This window comes from Sceloporus undulatus, chromosome 4, assembly GCF_019175285.1.
Source record: "Sceloporus undulatus isolate JIND9_A2432 ecotype Alabama chromosome 4, SceUnd_v1.1, whole genome shotgun sequence".
Lineage (NCBI taxonomy): Eukaryota > Metazoa > Chordata > Lepidosauria > Squamata > Phrynosomatidae > Sceloporus > Sceloporus undulatus.
In genome coordinates, this window is record NC_056525.1 from 18,293,368 (window position 1) to 18,317,850 (window position 24,483).

At 40.8% G+C, this 24,483-nt stretch overlaps 2 protein-coding genes across 3 annotated transcripts in view; one reads left to right on the plus strand and one right to left on the minus strand.

Moving 5' to 3' along the window:
* The window catches only part of LOC121928155 (piezo-type mechanosensitive ion channel component 2-like), a 61,639-nt gene extending 60,016 nt beyond the window's left edge, over window positions 1-1,623 (plus strand). The window contains exon 35 of the mRNA XM_042462486.1: window positions 879-1,623. Within this exon, the coding sequence (XP_042318420.1) occupies window positions 879-1,134 (256 nt within the window). The 3' untranslated portion in view covers window positions 1,135-1,623. The remainder of the gene's footprint in view (window positions 1-878) is intronic.
* A 195-nt stretch (window positions 1,624-1,818) lies between these two features.
* NPEPL1 (aminopeptidase like 1) overlaps window positions 1,819-24,483 on the minus strand; it is a 29,019-nt gene continuing 6,354 nt past the window's right edge. The window contains exons 2-12 of one of the 2 annotated variants that reach the window (XM_042463081.1): window positions 22,811-22,996; window positions 19,126-19,296; window positions 16,989-17,078; window positions 14,975-15,056; window positions 12,154-12,296; window positions 11,565-11,642; window positions 9,060-9,160; window positions 7,476-7,599; window positions 5,601-5,777; window positions 4,173-4,283; window positions 1,819-2,911 (exon numbers count right to left, since the gene is read on the minus strand). In XM_042463081.1, the coding sequence (XP_042319015.1) occupies window positions 2,753-2,911; window positions 4,173-4,283; window positions 5,601-5,777; window positions 7,476-7,599; window positions 9,060-9,160; window positions 11,565-11,642; window positions 12,154-12,296; window positions 14,975-15,056; window positions 16,989-17,078; window positions 19,126-19,296; window positions 22,811-22,996 (1,422 nt within the window). In that variant the 3' untranslated portion in view covers window positions 1,819-2,752. The remainder of the gene's footprint in view (window positions 2,912-4,172; window positions 4,284-5,600; window positions 5,778-7,475; window positions 7,600-9,059; window positions 9,161-11,564; window positions 11,643-12,153; window positions 12,297-14,974; window positions 15,057-16,988; window positions 17,079-19,125; window positions 19,297-22,810; window positions 22,997-24,483) is intronic. The other variant, XM_042463082.1, reaches the window with a different exon arrangement.

A 24,483-nucleotide genomic window follows, 5' to 3' on the forward strand; every position in this document is an offset into this window, starting at 1 on the left:
GGAATAATACATTCAAGATTAAATGTAGGAACAAGATCGATTTTAAAATATTAATTGGTGGTGCAGTGGTTAAATACCTATACTGCAACTGCTCACTCATACACAAGGTTGTGAGATTATTATTATTATGATTTATATAGTGCTGTAGATTTACATAGTGCTGCACATACAAACAATAAAATAGATAAAGTAAACCTGCCGATGGCCTACAATCTAAGAATACCAATAACAACCAGGGGCTCAGAGTCGACTCAGCCTGGCATCCTTCCGTTGGTTGCTAAAATGAGTACCCAGCTTTTGGGGGGTAATTACCTTACACATTGTAAACCGCTTAGGGAGTGTTTAAGTGCACTGATAAGCAGTATAGAAATGTACCTGCTATTGCTATTGATTATGGAATAAAGGGCAAAATCCTGCAAGGAAATTTTGCTCCAGTTAAAGCTTTTCCAGCAGCCTAGAGTGGAGAATCTCTCTCTTCAGTGAAGCTGGACCTCCCAATTGGTTTACTTGAATTTCTGAGCAAACCAAATGACAAGACATGCTGGTTGTTAAGAAAAGTATTTTGGTGTTTCTCCACATCAATGTCATCTTTGTGACTTTTTTTCTGAATAAGACATGTTTTGCATGTGTTTTATTTCTCTGGGCAAAACCTTCATAGGCTGTGCCACCTAAATTAAAATAACATTTTGTGGTTTGGACTTTAAACACAAGTCTTTAAATCTGTCCCTATGTTGTAAAACATGATCGCGTAGAGGATTCGTATACCTACAGGGCTGTATATACTGGCAGGAAAAGACATAGTTCAAAAATTCCACACAAAACTGCAAATATCCTCCTAAAAACAACCGTGTTGCTTTTCTCCACCTGTCATATTTCAGGATTGTTGGCCTCTATATGTCTGTTGTTCTAGTCATTGGGAAGTTCATCCGAGAATTTTTCAATGGAATTTCACGTTCCATTATGTTTGAAGAGCTGCCGAATGTGGACCGCATCCTGAAGCTCTGTACAGATATCTTCCTGGCGAGGGAGGCAGGAGAACTTGAGTTGGAAGAGCAGCTCTTTGCAAAACTCATCTTCTTGTACAGGTCTCCTGAAACAATGATTAAATGGACCAGGGAAGCTAAGGAAAAATAAAACCAGGGCAGTTACCCATGATCACCGCTAATGAATTGCTCTCAACAGGAAACGGTGGATGAAGTTGTGAAGTACATGGGGGAGAGGAAGGTTGTAAAATAGGATATTCACATGATTCATGCTAACTCAGTGCAATGTTATGGCAAGATACATAATCAGGACAAACAGTGTGTTCTATTTGCTACCTTAAATCTGTGATGAGAGCATAAACATGAAATTTGTATTGCATACATTGCAGAACTCTAAGGATCAGTCAGCTGAAGTGAACTGGCATGCCAAATTCTTTACCCAGCAGATGTCCAAAGGCAGCACTACTATTTTCTTTTTCACTGAAAAATGTAAAAATGTAAATTTTACACCAAGTTGTCAGCTCCACCTCAATCAAGCAATCAATGTTTGGTGTTGGGGGGGAGGAAAATTGTTCTTTTAGTTTGGGCAAGTTAATCATTATGTATTTATAATACACTATGTAAACATAAATAAAATCAATACAGCATCCTGGGAATCCCTTTGTCTGTTAAGATGACCAGACAGCTATGTGAATGTGTGACAAGTTGGCAGTGGCAGATATAAAAAATATACTTGTCCTCCATTAACTCATCTAGCACTGTCCCTTACTGTCACTCAACAGACATTTGTAGAGTAAAATGTGCTGGAAATTTAATTTAATAAACCCACACATCCTGAGATGAGAGAAGGGTTTTATTCTAGTGTGGTTACCTCCCATAAACACTTTCATTCTAAACATTAATAAAGTTCATCAACAGAAGAGCGTGAGAGCATCACAGAAATGCAGTCTTACTCTTCAAGTCACATTAACAACTATGAGCAAAACTTTTAACATGCAAGAATGGCGTTGTAGGGAGTTTTGAGTTGTTAAAATCCTTTACAGAAAATAAGGCCTCCCTTAGTGCCATGCCGAAACACGCTACAGAACAAAGCAGAGCCCCAAGTGGTTTAATCCCAAAATTGCCACCTAAACAGAAGCATGCCATTTAATCTCCCCAATGTTACATGAGACAAGGCAGCTGCAATTCCTAACTATCTTGTTCCTTACCTGCTGGGATTTCTGGTGTGTCACATAGCAGGTTAAAAGAGGGAGGACAGACCAGAAAAGGACTGCTTTGGAAGCTGCCTCATCACAATACTATCAGGTCATGTAAAAGGTATGCACCCAATCTCCAGGCTGCAGTATGATCACCCTAATGTTCCCTCTGTTATAGGTTGAAAGGCAGCGATTAAGAAAATCCTGGGAGAAGGAAAACTCAAGAAACTGATGTAGAAGGCTCTATAGGCAGCAAGAGGTTAAGATGTTGTATTAATAGGCTCAGAAATCTTTTGAAAGGGACACAGAGGAGAAACATTCCTGGCTCCTCAATAAAGACCAGAAGCAGCAAAGTCATTGTATGTTTGGTATAAATGCAAAGCGTTCTTAAAAACCAATAGAATAGGGCCTTTCATCAGAATGAGATGGAGAAACATTAAGCAGTGACAACAGATTTTTTGCCTTTTTTTTTTTAAAATGGCTGTTTCTGACACAAGGTACTTTCATGGTGTTGAAAACCCATCAGTGCAAAATGAGGTAACTCCAGCGTGCCATCTCCAAAAGGTGCAAGCACTAAACCAAGCGCCGTCTCTTGGAATCTCTCCCCATGTCATCCTCTGGGGAGTCTCCATTGCAGCCCAGGGGAGAGACCATGTTCAGCAGAGGGTCTTCAGAGGCACGGCCAAACAGGGATAGCAGCAAAGCTACACCATAACCTGTGGCTCGTTCACCCTAGGAACAAACACAGAGATGTTTTATTGTCCTCGCTAAATCTCAAGGCAAACAGAGGAGGCATATTAAGGCAAAAGATTTCAACATTGACTTGGAGTGTTTGTGCCTGCTTGATTTTGGCTTTTTACATGCTGAATGAGATGAGGTAAACAAACCACAATCATCAGCATCCCAAGACTGCAATACTGTTTCCAATGAACTATGAGCAAGCCCCATTGAACTCAGTAACTAGCAATAAATTTTTGTGCAAGCACTACTAGTCAAAATGTTGACTGGCATCCTGTACAATATTTATGAGACTGGAAGCCAGACCTATGATCTTGTAACTTTTGGGCTTCATGTTTAAGATCATTAAGACTGAACAAACCTCTACAACTCACCTCTTAAATGAAGTAGCGCTCCAACAGGAGGGTTTCTGAGGCACTGCAAAATGGGGTGCTAGGAAATGCCTACAGCACTCGCCCAGCTGCAGGGCATATTGAGACAAGGAGCTGTGTGAGGATTTTCCAGGGCCTCACCAGCTGTTCATCTCAATGTGCCTTGTGACTGGGAGAGTGCTGCAGCCATCATTTCCCAAAGCTCTCATCTGCAGCTCCTTGGAAAGCCTTCTGCTGGGGCTCTGCCTGGCTGAAGAGGTAGGGGTTTTTTTGGGGGGGGGGGGGGGTAGCATTGGCAGAAGAAGCACTGGCAGAAGATGACAAAGCTCCATCATTGCCGCTACATCTGCTAATGTAAGCAGTCCATGTATTCTGAGAAAAATAATAAAGGTCAGTGGTGTGTGTCAGGTAGCCTGAATATAGCATCAGTAAAAGCAGGATTCATACTCAAAACACAACCATATCATCTCTTGTGCATTGTAAATTCCAGAACTGGAAGGAATTTGTACCTTTCAGGGTGATGTGCATTATAATAGCATTCTCTGCTGATTATCCTTTATCTACTGTAAGTATGAGCAAGTTATGGCTCATAAGATGCATAAAGCCTCCACAAGGTGTTTTGTGCAATCCCTGGTCTCATCCCAGACCCTTCCCACCAGCTCCCTCTTCCAGACCCCTAATTACCATGAGAGAGTAATGAAAGATTACACAAGAGCAAATAAGTATTAATGATCAATTAAGGGCAGAAGGGGCAACAACAACATGATCCACACAAGAGGTCTAAATCTGAGAGTGAGCAAAATCCCCTTCAAGATAAGGATGAACACCTCATGTTAAGGGGACAGAGCAAGAATCATACTTCAGAAGAATCATACTTCACTTACTGCATGGACAGGTGCTGCAATGTCTATATGGACCCAGATACCAGGCCAGTCAAACCCAATATGTGAAGCGATAAAAAGTCCAGCACAAGAGCTTGGTGAATTATCACGATCCTGGAAAGGGGGGGGGGAAGCAGAGGCATGTTAGTTTTAGTGAAAACCATATCTGAAACATTTACATCAAAAGGGCATAAAAAGATATGATGCTCAACTGCATTTCTAGAGTAGGTGGCATGGCAGGTATCCATGTCAGTAAAGCATTTTGTGTCAGGTAAAGCACCTCACAAAATGCTGCAGTGACAAGTTGGCTCATGATCTAGTCAGACCCATCATTAGATATATTACTCCTACATCCCACTGGTATTCATGTCCTGTCATTGGGCCGTGTGGTACAGTGGTTTGAGTGCGGCACTAGGACACTGGGAGACATTGGCCATGGAAACCCACTAGGTAACCTTGGGCAAGCTACACTCTCTCAGCTTCAGACCCCCACTGAATAAATGATACAAAAAAATCTCTGTGATAGATTTGTGTTAGTGTCACTGTAAGTCCGAAATGACTTATTACAACAGCAGCAGCAGCAGCAGTATCAACAGCAACAGCAATATCAACAACAATTATTGGACATTGTCCAGAAGCTGCCTCCATAATGTATATGCCTTCTGTCTCTCAGGTAGCAAGATGACTTGGGCTGTCGAATACCTTTAGGTTAAAGGTATATCAGAAATACTATAAAAGCAACAGTGACAGGAAAGCAAGACGTTTCCCTTTAAACATTCTCCACTGCATATAAGGTACTCTCAGTCATAATAGGTCATAAGGCCTGAAGAGGGAGGAACAGAGAAAGAGTCTTTTACTCATGTTGAATCCAAACAGTAACCAGATTCTTTCACTTGGCAACCCCTTGACATGAGGAATATGTATATACAGTACTTTTTGGGCCTCACCCATGACATTTCTGGAACCATACACAATGAATTTCATGAGAAACCAATGTGATTTTAAGCATGACTGAGTGATCAGCACAGATTAACAGTGGACAAAGTTAAGTGCTGTAAATTATCACTCATTTTGGCACAAAGGGAGTTAGGTTGTTGTTGTGTGACTTCAAGTCATTTCCTTCAAGTCTGGTGACCCTAAGGTGACTTGATCATAGGGTTTTCTTGGCAAGTTTCTTCAGAGGGGGATTGCCATTGCCGCTTTGATCAAAATTTTGGAAAAGCAGGTTACAAATAAACTATATTATTATCCTCTGAGGCTGAGAGAATATGACTTGTCCAAGGTGGGTTTCCATAGACGAGTTAGGATTCAACCCCAGTGTCCTAGTCCAACACACAAACCATTACATTATGCTGGCCCTTCTGAATAACATCTGTATACCATCTGAAATAACAGTCTAGCAGTTGTATTCAATAAATGTAGTAAACCTACTGCCACAGAGTTCTTCATGTCAGCTACAGCTGAGGTAAATTCAGTAAAATGGAGCTCAGGGCAATAGACGAGAGGATGAACTAGATCTCCACAATTTCTGCCAGCTTTAACACATGCTCTTTCCCATTCTTCATTATTGGTGAGGATGGCTGCGTGGTATTTCCCTGTGGCAATTCCCTAGTAGTGAATAAGTAGTGAATAAATGGTGAGAAACATGAAATCCAAGATAATCCAGACCATAGTAAATAGTGCTATACTCTGATACAGGTCACAGATTACAAGTGTCAGAAGAATAGATTACAGTCAGCTGTCAATTTTTGTAAGAGTTGGGGGACAGCAGTGCCATGAAAATGGAAAAAAAACGCAAAGGCCCACCATTTTTTTAACCTGAGAGAACACTTCTTTATGCATTTGTCCTCCAGCACTTTTTATGGTCAACATCTGACACACAGAATTGCACTGGAGGACCTACAAATTCTAGAGAGAACATATCAATCAAATCTGCAGATTAAGACATTCATAAAATAAATCTCAAGATCATCCAAAAAGCTACAATATAGTTTTCTTTGGGAACAGAACTCACAAATGGCCCTATCACTGGTGCTCCTGCTGAAGAATGAAGGACAGGGCTGGAATATTTAGTCAGGTTGATGCCAAGGGATCTGAAGCAGCCTTCCCCAAGATGGTGTCCTCCAACTGTGCTGGCCTATACAATTCCCATCATAGCTGGATGAGAGTAATTGAAGTCACTGATCAATACATATACAGATAGCCCTCCATGTCCACGGATTTTGCATCTACGGATTCAACCAACCACTGCTCAAAAATATTTAGGGGGGGGGGATCCAAAAAGCAAACATTTTAATATATGGGCTACCATTTTACTATGTCATTGCATATAATGGGACTTGAGTATCCATGGTTTTTGCTATACATCGGGGTGGGGGGTGGGGAGCTGGAACTAAACCCCAGTGAACACTGAGGGTCCACTATAAGGGTATCTGGTTGGGGAAGTCTGCTGTAGGCTTTTCAAGGCTAAAATCAGCACCTTAACTTGGGCACTGATGGGAAAAGTCAATTAATATAATTTGTACTGAACAGATCTCAATATGATCAGAACACCTAGATCCTGTGAGTCTTCCTGCTGGTGCACATGTAACTCACTGGCAGTGAGGCTTGATAAGGTCTATCCAGTGTGCCACATTAACTACATATAAGACAAGAATGTCTCCAGAATCCTTTGAAATATAAGAGGTTTTTGTGGCAAACATGGATCTGTGGAAATTAATCCCTGAAGGCTGACCTAGGCTAAACTGAGAATTACTGTACTGTTTTGGCTACAAATGAAGGAAACAAGCATGAGAAAGAACCTCAGATAGTTTCTCTCCACTATTAATATCACTGGAAGAAATTAGGCAAATGATACTCTCACAAAAATTTAACAGTGCAACTGTGTGGATAAAATGCCAATCTGAATTAAGAATATGAATGACTATGCTCTTAGAGGTCTCTCATTCATAGGCTCACCAAAAATCAAAGTCAACTAGATGGCAAATGATAAGAAACAACTATGAAATCCTTGCAGCCAACTACTCAATTAACTACTTTCTGCTTTTCACTGCAATTATTACCTCAGCAATGAGGACCGAGAGTAGTCCAAATTAGTGTCTTTTAGCACTTGCAGAAGATGTTTGGACTCTAGCCTGGTGAGCCTCCACGTGAAATACTTCTACAACTATTTATGCAGGCACTGCTTCCTACATGACTGGATGCAAATGTGTCAATGCACGGATTAAGTTCTACCTCTAAAACAGATACCACAGCCAGACGTAGCAAAAAACAACATTTACATCTATTCCTTAATTCCCAAAGTACCTGAGCACCAGTGAGAGTGGCCATGTCAAGAATGATGTCAGCACCAAGATCTTTGCGAGCATATGCAACTCCATCAGCAAGGACCAGCCGGCCTTCAGCATCAGTGTTGTTGATTTCCACCGTTCTTGAAAGGAGAGAGCAATTGTTCAGAAATCAGACATTTCAGAGCATGCTTTTACACAGCACCCATTCAATTTCATCATAACTTCTCTAATCAAGCTAGCCTTGCTACTCTCCTAGACATAAACAATGACAAGATTGCACTCTTTCAATACCTCAAGGATGGTTATTGAAAGGATAGCCTCTTTGCCAATTAAGTCTAATGGTTTGAAGTTCTAGGAGAGTAGAGTTTCCAGCAATTGAACCAATTGCCTAGAGCGGTGGTAGGGTCCCCTCCTCAAGAAGCCTGCTGGGGATATCTTGCATTGAACAAGGGACCCATAGAACCTGATGTGTCACAAGGGCTCTTCCAAGTCTATGATTCTATGCATGCTTCTAAAAGAGCAACTCTACAGCAGGTACGAGGAAAGTGCAGCTTATAGGCCTCATAATGTCTCTGTCCCCTTCAGGATTGTTTTTGTAGTCCTCAGCTCTCATTTTTAATTTCTCCCATGAAAATATATTCCCCCCTAAGACTCCTTAGGGATGAAGAGTGGGCATCAAATTCCCCTTGGGTATTTTCTCCAACAGGCCATGACTGGAAGTTGACTCCTAGGTCAATGTCCTGTTAGAATAATGGTGCTCTTTCGAGACTACAGTGCGCTCGCGCCATACGCGGCTTGAGTATACGCGCTCAAGCCGCGCGGGGCGCAACGGGTGCACACGCCCATTCAAATGAATGGGACGCGCCGCTCTTTCCGCCCCGCGCGGCTTGAGCGCGCCGCCGTGCACGAGCCCCATTGTTTCCAATGGGGCTCGAGCATAGGCGGAATTCGCCTTACGCGGCGGGATCCGGAACGGATCCCCCGCGTAAGGCGAGGACCGACTGTAATATGGTCCAATGAGACAAAACATATGGTAAACTTGCCTCCCATACCACCCTAGCCTTTTCACAGGGTAAAGCCCTTCAAGGTACCCTGGGAGGTCAATCCTTTTCCCATCCTCCAAAAATGACCACTTATGTATTTTTATGATTTATTCTGCTTGAGTACTTGCTCTGGGTATATACTTAAGCCCAATTCCCTTGTTAATTTGTTTATGTTTATTTTAGTTTGCAAAATTTTCTCTGTCATTGTTGACGATAGGACATAAAGCTATGCAGGGTGCTACTGTCCTGCTCCTGCTTACTGATAATTTATACATCAAGCCTCTAGAACCTGAGATTTTACCAGGCATCACACACTCACTTTCAAGTTAGGAATTTAACCCCCTTGCAAATAAAAGCAGAGATTCCTGGAATCTAAATCCCGAGGCCCAAATCATTTGCTTTGCAATCATGGCACACATGGACACTCTGAGGCAATTAAGTCCTTCAGAGACCACATTTGCTGGCTCAGAAGAACTTTTCCAAGTTGGGATGCGATAACACATTCCTTATTAAAAGCAACAACGGTATTTAGGATAATGAGAAAGAATCAGTCTTACTTTCCCGAGTAAAGAACATGAATATCATCAGGTCTTGTTGCGTTTGGTCCAACAGAATTCTCAGCCAAACAAAAAACAGCATGAAGATTGTCTTTAAAGCCCTATTGTGGTAAGGCAAAGACAGGTGTGATTTAACAGAAGATACAAACAGTTTTAACCAACAAATCAAACAGAACCTAATGGGAGAGAAATATCACCATCATTCATACTTCTCGTAAGAGATATCCATACAAACGCACATTTAAAATTGCAGATTATGAATCTCTACAATCATAAATTCCAAATATCTAAAATAATAAATTACTAATATCTGTTAAAATGCTATAAAAGAAATACAATTACGCAGCAGTAAACAACAATCACACTCTTGCTTATTCTGTGAAACCTTGTAGAGATACAGATTATTTTTTTTAAAACTGGCACCTGAAAGATAAGTGTATGGGGAAGACATCACTCTCTATAATGCAAGATTCTTTAAACTCATGTACCTTCTGGAAATAGGAGTAATTGTGTGTGTGTGTGTGTGTGTGTAAATAATTGGTAGTTTAATGGGAAATTGAAGGAGGAGATGAGGAATAGATATTTGGCTTCACTAAAATGTTATGTAGAACTTACAGCAATAATATTGGGCAATACAGGATTTTCACAAGGTGAATCCCACCTGAGCATCCTGAGAGGAAAGGATGAAATATAAATAAATATGACAGCAAACAAAAAGTGGTGTGTTCCTTTCCTGTCTTACTTTCAAAACTAGCATGTAGCTTGTTGTAGCAGTAGTTTCCCTTTTTTTCAGACCTGGGATACATTTTGAGTTCAAAATAAACTTCAGAACCCATTTTTAAACTATATTTCAATAGTGGTAGTACTGAGGCTGCAACCCAGTTGTGAGGCCAAACCACTAGCTATAGACCAATGGTCGACACCAGAGACAGGGAAACTTCAGAATGCAGCCCAGATACAGCTTACAGCCATTGCCATCTGACACACAAGCTTCTGGTATAATCTCTGTAACTAGAGATAAGATCAATGACTGGAGATAAAGAGTCTATTTGAAGCCAAAATGCTATTGCATTGAATGGACCTCTTTTTTGCAGCCCAAGAAGGTCTTACACAGAACTGAGCTCTGTTTTCTGGGATGCTGTTGCACTGGATCTTACACTGGTTGTACACAAAGCCACTGTTTGCATGTTTGGAAAATGTTACAACTAATAAAAATTCCTGCCTCTGTTCCTTTGCCCGCCCGCCCCCCATGCCTTCAACCTGAATACTGCCCACCAGTTGAACAGAATTTGGCCCATCAGGATGAAAAAGTTGATATTGCTGACCTATATAGCTTCCTCCAACATCATGTAGGACTGGGCTGACATAAATGTGTAGCTCATCACAACAGGTATAAAATTTCCAGAAATTTTGAACACATACCCCCCAGAAAACAGGTTTCCCCCGTTTTTTTTAATTGTCAAGAAAAAAAACCTGGAAAAATTGAAAAATATCACGACCAGTTATAGATCATAAGCATCTTTGTTACTTCTGGAATGTAAAATTAATTAAATATTATTTACTTTGGTATAATATCTTGTTTCATACAGTAATAGTACAGATTAATCAAAATGTAATTAAAAACTGAACTTTTGAAAATTTTTATTCTTTGTTACACATGGAGCTACAAGATCTTCAACTGTAAGAGACACTTCTACTATAAGGAACTGCTTTGCTTTTGGTAGTTTGAGGAGCAGGATAATCCCCAATGAAAACAGAAGAAACCACCAACAGAAAAAACTATTTTGTCTCCACTAATTTTACATAATGTCAATCAGATTTAACACAATAATTCCCATAAGAAGAACTAGGGCAGGGCAGGGCAGGGGATGCGATACAGGACCTGGAATTATGATGATCTGAAACAGTATAGTCTTCCATAAAAGTCAGTGAGTCACAGAAACATAGAATCAGAAGTGGCCTTGTGGTACATCAAGTGCAAGCCCCTGCCCAATACAGGATCTCCAGCTAAAGCATCTCCAGCATAATGATTACTCTTCCTCTTACATAATTTTTACAAATGATTTTGAGGCAGTAAATACATGAGCATCTTGTGTTAAAAGTTTATTTAACATTCTAAAAGAAAATATTCTAGAATCTCTTTTCCTCCCAGTTTTTCCAGAGAAAAAAGTCTTTGGAAAACAATCAACAACCTCACCCCCAGGGGCTGGTATCCTGTTGGGAATTTATGATATCATAAACTAATTTAAGATTGTGCAACTTTAGAACTGTGGCATTGTGCAATGGTCATATTCCCAGGATGGGAGATTGCCATCACTGTCATGCAAAGGTCACGCTGAGCCACAACACAACATTTTGCAATAGACTGCATAATGATGGTGCAAGGAGAAGGAACAATCATGATATAGCGCATCACTGCTATACTATTGAGCACTGTCTATGTAATATGGCTAAAGCAGGCAGACGTTTGATCCAAGTTAAGCAAATCTACTACAATTCACTCACTTGCTTTATGGTGGCTTTGAAGGCGCCCAAAATAGCAGCAGCTCCTCCACAATCTCGTTTCATCCCAGGCATTGTTGTCTAGTGAAATGCAAGCAGACACATGTGAATTTACAGAGAATGCTGTAATGCTAAAATAGTCAGGTACATGCCTAAACATGCTTACACAGAAGTTAACTGTATTGAATGCAATGGGACTTCCCTCCTGTTAACTGTATACTGTGCACTGGATTGCTAGTTGAGTGCTACAACTGAACCTATGCTTATGCAATGTACTTCCTTATATTCATTGTTTTGTTTACCTGTACCTTTCCTTCTATGTCTAAATTTATACAGATTGCAAGCTCCATAGGGTGGGAACCTGTTTATTTTTTATACTTGCTTTACTCTCTAAAGAACAATGTGCTCTGATGTGGTGCTACATAGATATTAACCACCATCACACACTAACTCTGCACTGAATTTAAATGTTCATAAGATTGTAATTATGTGTCAATGTAAGTGCATAACCACCCACTGGAATGTGTGTATTCCTGTGCAATTGTCCAGGGTACCACCAGGTCTTCCACAGTCAGATTTCAGATATGCGCACCTTTCCTTTGATGCTGAGTCCTCCAGTGTCATAGACAATGCCTTTCCCAACCCAGGCAATGGTCTGTGTGGCACCTTCAGGGGTATGACTGAGTACAGCTAGAGCAGGCGGGTGCACAGCTGCTTTGCCAACACCATAGATACCTGGAAATGGGGGAAGGGAAGGACTGAGAATTTTAATTGTCATGGAAGCTAGAAGAAGAATTTTGATCCAATAGGAAATCTACAGGTGATTTCCTGAGAACATATGAGATTTGTATAAATCCAGGGCACTCAAATCCTGTTATATTGGTTGAACTTTCTTCAGAGATTCAAGTTCACAGTCAACTCATAAAAACTAAAGTAGGACCATGCTGGATCAGACTAAAAGGGTATCTAGTCCAGCATTCTGTTTTCACAGTGGCCAACCAAATACTTAAGGGAAGTCCATGAACAGGACATGAATGCAACAACATCCTTCCCCTATTGTGGGAATATCAAAATCTAACACTGAGAGACAAATTTCCTCTGATACGGGTGGTAATACATACTCATCATGACTAGTACCACAGATCGCCTTATCATCCATGAATCTGTCTAATCCCCATTTAAATCACCCATGCTGGGGACTGTTGCTAAATTTTGCGGTACCAAATTCCGTAGTTTAACTATCCACTGTGCAAAGAAACACTTCCTTTCCCCCCCAAAGCCATTCACAGGGATGAAGACATTCTAAACCACAGATGGTGAATTAAGGACTTAATAGATGTCTTGGAAAAGTTAATCCATTTAACCCTACACTGTTTATCAGCAATGGGCAGCTGCTGATGGATGGGGATACTTCCAAGAGGAACATGTTCACAGCATCTGGAATTCTGATGTTCTGTCTAAACATTTAGCTCCGCTGTTCAATGGGCATTTTGTTCTTCCACAGTTTCAGCCCACCTCTAGGATAAGAAGCTGGGCCACTGATTCTAAAAGTAGGATCACCAATACATACCAATCCCTTAACATAAACCAAGATTTTTGTGTCCTGACATGTTACAAATATTTTTATAATAATAAACGTACTTCGAATGGCTTCTCTTTTCCAGTGCTTGTACATGTATAATTGTTTGTTCTTTCTAGAACAGGGTGAAATGTACAGAGTGTTACCAACACACTGTCTAGTATGCCTACCTCCTCCTTCACTGCATGTGAACAAAGTACCAACAAAACTAAAGACCCATCTTTATCTCTTTGGTTGCCAGGGGTCTGCAGATTTTGGCTAACCTCGCCAGCCAGCTAAAATCTGTACTCACAAACACCCTGCTTCTCTGGTAGCCAGCAGGATTTACTCAGAATGCCTCTGAAACCTAGCAAAATCATGTAGATAAAAGTCCCAGCACATGCTACATTGGTTGTACTCAAGAGATTCAAGTGCAGTTTCAGGGACCCCCCCTTCCTTCTCAACAAAACACATACTGTATATACTCATGTATAAGTCTAGAAATTTTAGTCAAAAAATTGACTTCAAAAATCGGATTGATTTATCCATGAGTCAATGTAAGTCCTGTTCTTTACCTCTTATTTAAAAAAGGGAACCATCCCCTGGTGAAAGGTAAGAGCATAATTTGTCCTGGGAGCACTGACCCTCTCCTATGCTCTCATCCATCCAGACTTTAGTGTGAGCACAACCAGTTATGTCTGCTGGAATTTTTTAAGTTCCTCAGCATTGTTTTCCTCTGCTTTATCCTTTAGATCTTTTGTTATATGCCCCTAAGTTTTACCCTCGACTTATCCACAGGGTCAAGCTTTACCCTTGACTTATCCACAGGGTCATATCAAAATCCATAATTTTGACCCCAAACCTTGCCCTCGATTTATCCATAAGGTCAAGTATATACGGTAATTGTCTATGACAAGCTGGTCCCTGTCTACAGTGTAGGGTCCTGATCTATTCAAAAGCATAACTGGCATCTGTTCTCAGTGTAAGCTTTTGTATTAGTCTGCCAATATTAGGAAGCTGCCATATAGTAAGTCACAGCATTGGCTCATCTAGTTTGCTAATGTGTACAGTAAGGATGGGCAACCCTTGCTTTGGTGGTGAGAGGGGAGAGACTTCAACAAAAAGAAAATAAAATTGCTGCTTATGGGAGCTTCCAATGAGCAGCAATTCTACTTTAAAGTAAGGCATAGGAGGCTTGATTTCATATATAAGGTATTCCCCCCCCCTCAAAAAAGTACACCTCCTCACACACACACTGGAAGTGAACTTTCATTCACTTCTGTTTTGTTATAATTAAAAGGCCTGAAGATCAAAATTATCATATGAAGCTTTTGTTTAGCCCTTGTTTACAGTCTTGCAAGGCCTCTCCAGGGTTTCAGAAAGGGTTCTTTCCCAGTCTTACATGGAAATATTGAGGATTAAACCTGGGGTCTTCTGCGTACCACATGTGCTCTACTATTTAGCAAATGACCTCCACTATATTTAGTGGGACTTCTTAAGTTCTAGATATTAGATTCACCAGTTACCCATCCCAATTTCTAAATGATTTCAAGCCCCACTTTTACAAAACCATGTTATTTCTGGATTGTTCTCAAAAAGATGAAAAGTAGAAGCTAAAATAGGGCCTCAAAGGGTTGTACAAAGACCACTTATGCTCATAGGATAGGCTCTCATTCTGTCTACAGCAGCATCAGAGGGATTCTAAAGAGACATATATAGAAAAAGTGCCCAAAAAACCTTGTTGTCCTTGAGAGGGGTCCAAGACCTTGGAGTAAAACTGGATCTGGGTTAAAATCAGAAATGGATAAACAACAATCTTGCAAGGAAAAAAAATTATCAATTTGGCTTGACCAACCTCCAAATCCCTTCTCCTTCAGCTCCGCATTTCGGAAAATGGTTGGAGTGATCCCTAAGTCCTTGCCAACTTTTTTAATTTCCTTCAGAGAAAGCAGGATGGAAGATACTAATGTTAAAATGACAACACATTTTCTTCTAGTAAAATTCAAACTCTACAATCCAAATGATTATGCAGCAACAATTTCATGACTCTTACCTTCCCATGCAAGCAACCCTCATGAAACTCTTTATTAGAATCTTATAATGATAAATATAAATATTACATACAATTAAATAAATAAGAATACATAAACAAATAGAAGCTTTCTCCACTTGAGGTATAGTGAGTGACAACTGGAGGAGAGACCTTTCCAGTATGCTGTTCCATTTATGAACTATAAGGAGCCTATCTCAGCATTTATTATGATATAATTTGGGCACCAAATTAACACATTTCATTTCTGAAATGTGATGTCATGCACATGCTGGTCTGTGGGGAGGTGGCGCATGCATGACGCCATCGTCCCATGCTTTGTATGGACGGCACGCTTCCAAAATGGCGCCATCCATATGAACTAGGGCTGGGGAGCATGCGGTTGCTGTGCGCTCCCCAGCCCTAGTTTTGGCCCAAGGACAGCGCTTCTGTGCCGTCTGTATCAGGCCAATATGTTGAAGAGCAGGACAAAAATGAGGTGAATAAATTAAAAAATCTGTGCTAACTTTCATAGAATCACACATCATTCTCTTTACAGTGACAAAGTCACACAGGTGATGCTTAAACTTAAGGAGTCTCAAAAGCAGGGAACCCATGATTTGGCGAAGGGGGACTTATTTGCACACACAGAATTCTAAGACTGATTCTGGGATTCTTCCATGAGGTGATCATTATTGGCCAAGATCTCTACTGCACTGGGTTTTGGATTTTTAAATTTTTTTTGAATTATTTGCCTATACATAATGAGATATCTTAGAGATGAGACCCAAACCTAAACATGAAAATCATTCATGTGTTGTATACATCTTATAATACACAAAGCCTGAAACTAATCTTATACGCACTATTTTTAATAATTTTGTGCACAGAACAAAGTCTGTGCACACTGAACCATCAGAATGCAAAGGTATCACTATCTCAGTCACCCATGTGGATGATTGTGGGGTATTTTGGATTTCAGAATTCTGGATAAGAGACACACAACCTATAAAATAAAACAAACAAATAAATAAAATGAAAAATCAGTACTTATGAATTTTCTACTAATCACTAGGGGTGCATCTACACTGTAGAAATAATGCATTTTGATACCACTTTACCCACCATGGCTCCATCCTATAGAATCCTGGGATTTGTAGTTTTGTGAGGCACCAGCACTCTTTGGCAATGACAGCTAATACCCTGTGAAACTACAAATGCAGGATTCCATAGGATGGAGCTACATCACTTAAACTGCATTATTTCTAGTGTAGATGTTGTGTATAATAATAATAATGCACCCTAGGTCTATTTTAGTTGGGTCTAGTAATTTGATTTAAGCTTCAGTTTACACAGTGAATTCAGTTTAGAACATGCCCCAGAATCTTAAGCAGAAGACATAATGGTTCTTCAGCAAACTAGTTTATATGAGAAGGATGCCCTGATATTTGAATGTCACTGTCTTAGGATAATTAAATACAAACTGAGCTCCTCCTTTATTTTTATGTTAAAACACTTTCCAAGTTGCCACCAAATGGGCCTATGAGAGACTGACCTCATGGACAGCCTGTATATCATGTACAAATTTCATGTTGGATAACAGTGAAACAGCCTAGAAAGGAAGTCCAGGATTCCTGATCATGTAGTCCTTCTGATTAATGAGACTCATTAAAAAATGAATGAGTGACATTTAAATGACAAGTGAAGTGTCAACCACCTTCCCAAGTGCTGGTGACAAAATGCAAGACTTTGCCAGAAGAAAGCAAAAGTGAAAAATGGACCATGCTTTTCAAAGAGACTGATTCCCAACAAATTGCCTTGACACAAGATAATCACCAACCTCCAGGAAGCTGTCAGTGTTCATTTCATTGCATGGAGTATCTACAATCCTAGCAGCCAACCTTACTCCTTCTGTAGCGTTTTCCAGGCACTAGAAATTATACCAAAAATTCAAAAAGGGGGGGGGGAGAAAAAAAGATGAGATTTACATGTGCATGTAAGCCATTCTATGGGATTTGTTGTGTCTAACACTGTACCTGTAATACTCTGGGCACTCTGAGAATATAAGGATAACTCAAACATCATGAAAGTGCACAGATTATTTTTGAGGATTTGAGTCCTCGAATATCTGGGTCCTAATAGTTTAAGGATTGGTCCCAGCCAATCTACTTACACAACCTTTTCAATAGAGGATGACTGCATACACATTCTCTTGGAAAGTTGTACCTATTGTATTTATACTCTACCTGTCCCTAATAAAATGAATCTGAGATGCACACTTCTGATCGATCTGGCCTTTTTGGTTAAGTACAATTGCCAGTTGAGGATCATCTCAGGCCCCAAGATCTATGGGGCCTAAATCTGAAACCTAGGGATAAATCCTAAGGGTGGCATTCAGTGTTATGCATTGATTACCAACTACAGTTGATCACAACTTGTCATTCAAGCATGCACACGTACACACACAGAAAATAATTTCCTGTCTGGAAATTGAGACAGAAATCTTAGCTAAAGGAACCAGTCTAGATTAAGGTAAAATAAGCAGCTTACTTTTTCTCTCTTAGGGAGATGGGTTAAGTAAAATTTAATCTAGACTGCTTCCTTCCAGCCTGAAGGTAAATGCACATAGAGTGGTGAGTGAGCCCTGGTGCCACAATGACTGGGGAGGGAAGAAAGGGAACTGATTAAACACATAGGTTACTGCAAGCTGCTGCCTTAATAGTCATAGGTGACTCTTTTTGAAGACAGCCAGAGAAGGCAACTTTACTACCTCTCTAGGCGACTGCAGAACCACTCATATTGTCAAGCAGTTTCTTCTATTATTCAATCAAAATCTACACTCCTGTAACTTCAAACAATTAAACCTGGTCCAGCCCTCTCGGGCAGCAGAAAACAGCCCTCCCTACTCCTCTCTGTGACAGCCCTTGAGGTATTTAAAGGGTATAATCATGTCACCCTTCAGTCTCCTCCTCACCAAGCTGAACATGCCCAGCTCCCTCAAGCTTTCCTCTTATGTTTCATCCTCCTTACCTTGTTGCTCTGCTCTGAACCTGCTCCAGTTTGTCAATATCCTTCTTAAAATGTGGCACTCAGAACTTAATGCATTACTCTAGATGAGGTCTGACCAGCACAGAATATAGGGAAACTATTACTTCCCTTGACTTCAAATTATGCTTCTATTAATGCAGGCTAAAATAGCATTTGCTTCTGTTGCTGCAGCATCACACTGCTGACTCATGTTCAAATTATAATCAACAATAATCCCAAGATCCATTTCACATATCATACTGTTGAGCCAGGTATCCCCCATCCTACCCTGTGCATTTGATTTTTGTGGCCTAAATGGAGAATTTTGCATTTATTTCTACTGAATTTAATTTTATTAATTTCTACCTAATTTTCTAGTTTATTTACATCCTTTTTGATTTATGTTTAATATGTTTTAGCCATCCCTCCCAGTTTTATGTCATCTGCACTTATATGATGTTAGCTATATAGGGAGTTCAGTGAAACCTAGATTCATCAGGAAAGGATAATTATAAATTATAAAATTCCAATTCATTTTTGATCACAGAGGCCTGTTAACAGACAGCCAAAATAAAGCTGCTTCGAGTCACAGTGGAGGTATGGTGTTTCACTGATGCATGCGTCCTAAGGGTCCAGAAGCCACACCAAAGCCACGCTCCAGTCCTGTGACTCGAAGCAGCTTTATTTTGGCTGTCTGTAACAGGCCAGAGTTTCTGACAACAGAAAACAAGTGCTGGTAGCTCCTTTGGAAAAAATAACATTCCAACTCTGCCTCATGTTATACTCTAACTCATTTAAATGTTTGCATGTTGCCAATCATGTAGCACTGCTAAAGTAAACCAACTTTTTTTAAAAAAAAGTCACCCATGTAGCTTGAAAAAGATTGTTTTAAATAACCCCATCTAACTTGTTCTATTGCAACGGCCAGTGGAGAGAAAACAACAGCTTACTTTAAGCGTTTCCAACTCTACTGGCCCATTGTTCTGACCAACCAGGAAAAATTCCACCACTACAGTTTTCTTCTCTGTGCGTCTAGATGCACTAGAACGCCGTGTGAACAGCGGGAAAGCCCTGGCAATGGCACAGGCTGAGGCAAAAACCTCTGAGCGCTCACAGACCATCTGAAATGGAAGCAGAAAAACAAAGGGTTATACACAAGCTTAAGACAGAGGGTGAAAATGTGCATTGAGATAGAGATATTTTAAGAAGACTACTCAGGGATTTACGATATAGTAACAACCAGTGTGGTGTAGTGGTTTGAGTGCTGGACTATATCTCTGGAGGTCAGGGTTCAATTCCCAACTTGGCGATGAAACCCATTAGGTTACCTTGGACAAATCATGTGCTCTCAGACTCGAAGGAAGGCAATGGCAACCCTCCTCTGAACAAATCTTGCCAAGAAAACCCATGACAGGTTCACCTTAGGGTAGCCATAAGTCAAAAACTATATGAAGGCACTCAACAACAACAGTGGAAGGGAGCAAGACTGGCCCTAGCATTAGGTAGTGCAGATGTTAACTGATGTGGAGGATGGAGCGATATGTGGTACAGTCTACCGGCTAGGCTAAAAAAAAAAATTAAACCTCTCCTCCAGAAGTGTGAGCTTCAATTTTGAGAAGTCTCAGTAAGAATGGCTAATGGCCAACACATTTTGGAAGATGGAAGTCCAAAATATCTAGAGGTCCAAATGTTGAGAGTCACTGTTCTATACAGTGGGCCCTCCCCTTACACGGTGATCCGTTCTGGATCCCTCCGCGTAAGGGGAATTCCGCATGTTCTGGAACCCCATTAGAAGTAATGGGGCTTGCGCCCGCAGCCCATACCCCATTACTTTTTCCAGGGTGTGCGAGGGACTTTTCCGGCGCAGTTTTCAGCGTATGCTGAAAGCTACGTATGCCTCAGCCGCGTAAAACGTGGGCGCACTGTACAAGATACCTTGCATGCACTAAGCTAGCCTACCACCATGAAATGAGATGGTAGTTGTTGAACCAGTCACCAGCTGCAAATCTAGTGGACATCCCGCCTCTGGTATCAAAATACGTTGGGGCAGCTCTGAGAGGAAGAGCTCCATTTCTGCCTCTTTGACTCCAATACAACTCCAGCTAAAATGGGAACGCTAAGGGGGAAATTAAATTTGTAAAGGTTTTTAAAAGGAAAGGATGTATTTTCTGTCTCTGGACCTACCACATCACAAATCAACACAAAAAGGATATGCAAAGGGATCTTGTAGCATATGTGAGACTAACTGGGTGAAAGATGTTGTAGCATAAGATTTTGTAGACTTGGATGACTAGATAAAGAAGTACATCTAGTCTAAGGCTGCAACTGCACTGCTGAAATAATCCAGGGTTGACACCGCTTTAACTGCCATGGCATAAGGCTATGGAATTCTAGGAACTGCAGTTTGCTGTGGTACCAGAGCTGAAGGCAGACAGAGAAGGCTGAATACCTCACAAAACTACAATTCCAAGAATTCCATAGCATTCAGCCATGGCAATTAAATTGGTGTCAAACTGGATTATTTCTGCAATGCAGACGCAACCTACAAAAGCTTATGCTACAATTTATTTCACACAGTTAGTCTCAAAGGTGCTATAAGATTCTTTTGCATAATATTCCAGACTAACACAGCTATGTCTCTGAATTTTGCTATCATAAAAACAGTTTAAGACAGCAAAACAGGTGAAAGCCAAGCAGCTATTCATCACATGCGCTACTTTTTGGTGATGATCAAGAAAAGTTTACTTAGGGTTTCCACAGACTGGCATAAAGAGCTGGTGTGGGGACAGAGTGGGGGTGTGGTGACTGCACGCCAGCCACACAGACACCTGCCCCATATGGTGGGTGGCGTCACAACGTGTCTTTGGCGCAGCACTTACATGCACTGCGCTGAAGAAGCAGCAAAAAGCCGCAGCAACAGCTAGGACCTAGCCACGGAAATGCCGGACCAGAGCTGCAGTGTGTTGTTGCCGCAGCCCCAATCCGTTGACGAAAGAGGCGACTGCAGGCCGACCCTTAGACAATAATTACAAACTGAATTTCCTTTTTGAAATTTGTATGTTTTGTTGTAAATGGAGCTATTACCATATATACTCATGTATAAGTCAAGAAGTTTAGGTTAAAAAAATTGACCCAAAAAACCTGGGTCAATTTATACACAGGTCAATATGGTCCACAGGGGAAAGCCCATCTGGGGATAGGCTGGGAAGGGTGATTGATCGCCCTGCAGTTTCTCCCCAGCTGGGCTGCAGGGGAATGCCCTGCTGGGAGACACTGGGAAGGGTGATCGATTGCCCTGCAGCCTCTCCCCTGCCAGGCTGCATCCTTATGTCTGACCACTGACTTACCAACAAGTCATATAAAAATCCACAATTTTGGCCCCCAAATTTGACCTTGACTTATACACGAGGTCAACTTATAGTGAAGTATATATGGTAAGTCCTGAACTGTAAGGAACCTCTTTGGTTTTGCTAAATTATGATGAGGAGTGAAAAAACAATAAAAACAGAAGAAATTAGTAAACCAGCATAGATAGATAGATAGACAGACAGATCAATGTGTGCGTGTGTATGTATAGTCTTCTCTAGTTTTCCATCATGTGAAGAAAACATAAAGCACTAATTCCTACAACACGAACTGAGAAAAAGAAACCAAGACCAAGAATTGCCTGATCAATTCCTATAGTGATACACAAAAGTCTTGCTGTTACATTATTTTTACAAATAATTTGAAGAGAGAGGAAAATATATGAATACCTTGAGAAGATGGAAAATTATATTGTTTCAGGGTGCAATGAGAACCTTCATGTCACAGTTCTTTTATAAGGAGTAGTGGAGCCAAAGTTCACAGGGTCTGTATACTAGCATTTTTTCATTAGCAGGAACAACATCATGCCAGCTCACAAACATTCTGTATGGAGATGTAGCAGCCAACTGCATCCCTTGTTGTTGCTGTTATGTGCCTTCAAATTGTTTCCAACTTATTGTAACTCTATCATGGGGTTTTCTTGACAAGTTTCTTCAAAGTGAGTTTGCCATGCCATCTTCTGAGGCTAAGAGAATGTAATTTGCCCAGTGGGTTTCCATGGCCCTGGCCTCCAGAGTCGTAGTCCAACACCACTACACTGTGCTGGCTCTCCAACCCCAGTCCACTAAATAAAAGTGCACAGCACCCAAAATTATTTTGGCACTTGAGCAGGGTGATCAGATATCCTACTTTTCCTGGAAATGCCCTATAAAAATGTCCAGGAGACATTTTACGGTATCATATCCTCCTTTGCAGTTATGACATTTGCTCACCCTGCACTTGAGGCATCTCATAAGCACCTTACCCTACCTCTTGCACAATACAATACAATAAAATAAAAATACAACCACCACTAATTAAATAACTAGCAATTTTGCTGGCCTTTCATGACATCCCCAAACTTGCTTCCTCTTTCAGTTGTTTCACCCTGCCTAATTCAAGGGCCGGCTCTGGGCTTGGGACAGCTCATATCAATTTTAGAATTTGCCTTGAGAGGGAGAGAATAGCCTTCAATTCAGAAGTTGTCTTACAAATTAAAAAAAAAATCTGAGTCCTTTTCCATTTTAAATGGATTTTAAATTTTAAATTTCTCCCCCCACCTTCACTTACAAGGATACACCTGTTGGTCCCGCCTGGGAGACAGTTTCGGATGAGACGGGTGAGAAACTGAGCAGCCGATGGGCTGTTGTGTCTGGTGACGCGGGAAGGTAAAGCTGCAACAGTGGCATAATTCAGATAGAGAGGGCAGCTGTCAGTTGGATTGGGGTTCAGAGCGCTTAATGCAGCTTGCCAGACCTGAGAACAAAACAAAGCACAGAAGATTAAAGGCCTCTGATAAGAAAGCACTTCACCTATCATTGTTTCTCAAGCATACTCCTTTGGCTTAGTATGTTCCTCTCTACAGTACAATAGAAAGAGCAGCAGCACTGCTGGGTTAACATGAACCCACAACATATGAGGACTGCATCCGCACAGCAGAAATAATTTTGTTTGACACCACTTTAACTGCCATGGCTCAATGCCATGGAATTCTGGAAAGTGTAGCTTGTTGTGGCACCTCTGCACTTTCCAGTATTCCACAGCACTGAGCCATGGCAGTTAAAGTGGAGTCAAACAGGATTATTTCGGCCGTGCAAATGCAACCAAGCAAAGACTTTGTTATGCACCCTTTCTCTCAAACTTTGAAAATTGGCATAAATGCAATCATGGGGCATTGCCAGAGTACAAATTCCTCCCATGCTGCTTGCAGCACAGTGTTTGGAAACAATTAGGGACTACAAACCCCAGAATCCTACCAGCCAGCATGCCCCACACTTAGCACAGCTGTAAAACTCTGTGGGTGCATCTACACTGTTAAATAATGCAGTTGGACACCACTTTAAGTGCTCCATCCCATGGAATCCTGGGCTCTGCAGTTTCACAAAGTCTTTAGCCTCCTCTGCCAAAAGGTGCTGGTGCCTCACAAAACTATAGATGCAGGATTCTGTGGGATGGAGTCATGACAGTTAAACTAGAGTCAAACTGCATTATTTCTATGGTGTGCATGCACCATAGGAGTGGCACTCCAGAAAAGTGCAATTTTCCAAGCTCTACTGTACTGTGTTACCCCAATATCATAGGAAGGATTGGAGTTGCAATGACTTCCACATATCTAGGCTAACAGGAGTATTAATATTCTCAGATGTTTTAGTCATATACCTAAAAATTAATTCAGACAATAGTTGACCAGGCTGCTGCCACAATGCAAAATTAATGCAAAATTAGTGCCATCCTTGGGAATCCTGGGATCTGTAGTTCATTGTGGTACCAGAGCATTTTGACAAAGAAGTATAATATATAATAATATAATAATATAGATTTATTTGTATCCCGCCCAATCACGGGAATCCTGGTGGCTAACAACAGGAAAAAAGATACAATACAAAAATTACAATAAGATACAAATTAACCCCTTCCCAATCCCCTGACCAAGACAAAACAACAAAAACAGTAAACAATATAAATAAGGTAGCAATCAAACAAAAAGCATAAACATTACAATCAAATAGCATTCATAAATAATCCCTGTCCCAGTCCCAAAACGCAAATTCAAATCAAAACAATATTATACGAATTAAGTGCAAAACATAACATAATGCCTGGGGAAAATATAGGAATACAATATATCATAATCCAAATATCTCACAAAATGACAAATCATAGCATTAAGCCATGGCCAAGGCTGGGGAGTAGTGGTGATTTTGGGGTTACTCCTTGTCCTACTCTGGAGTAAGATATTTTTT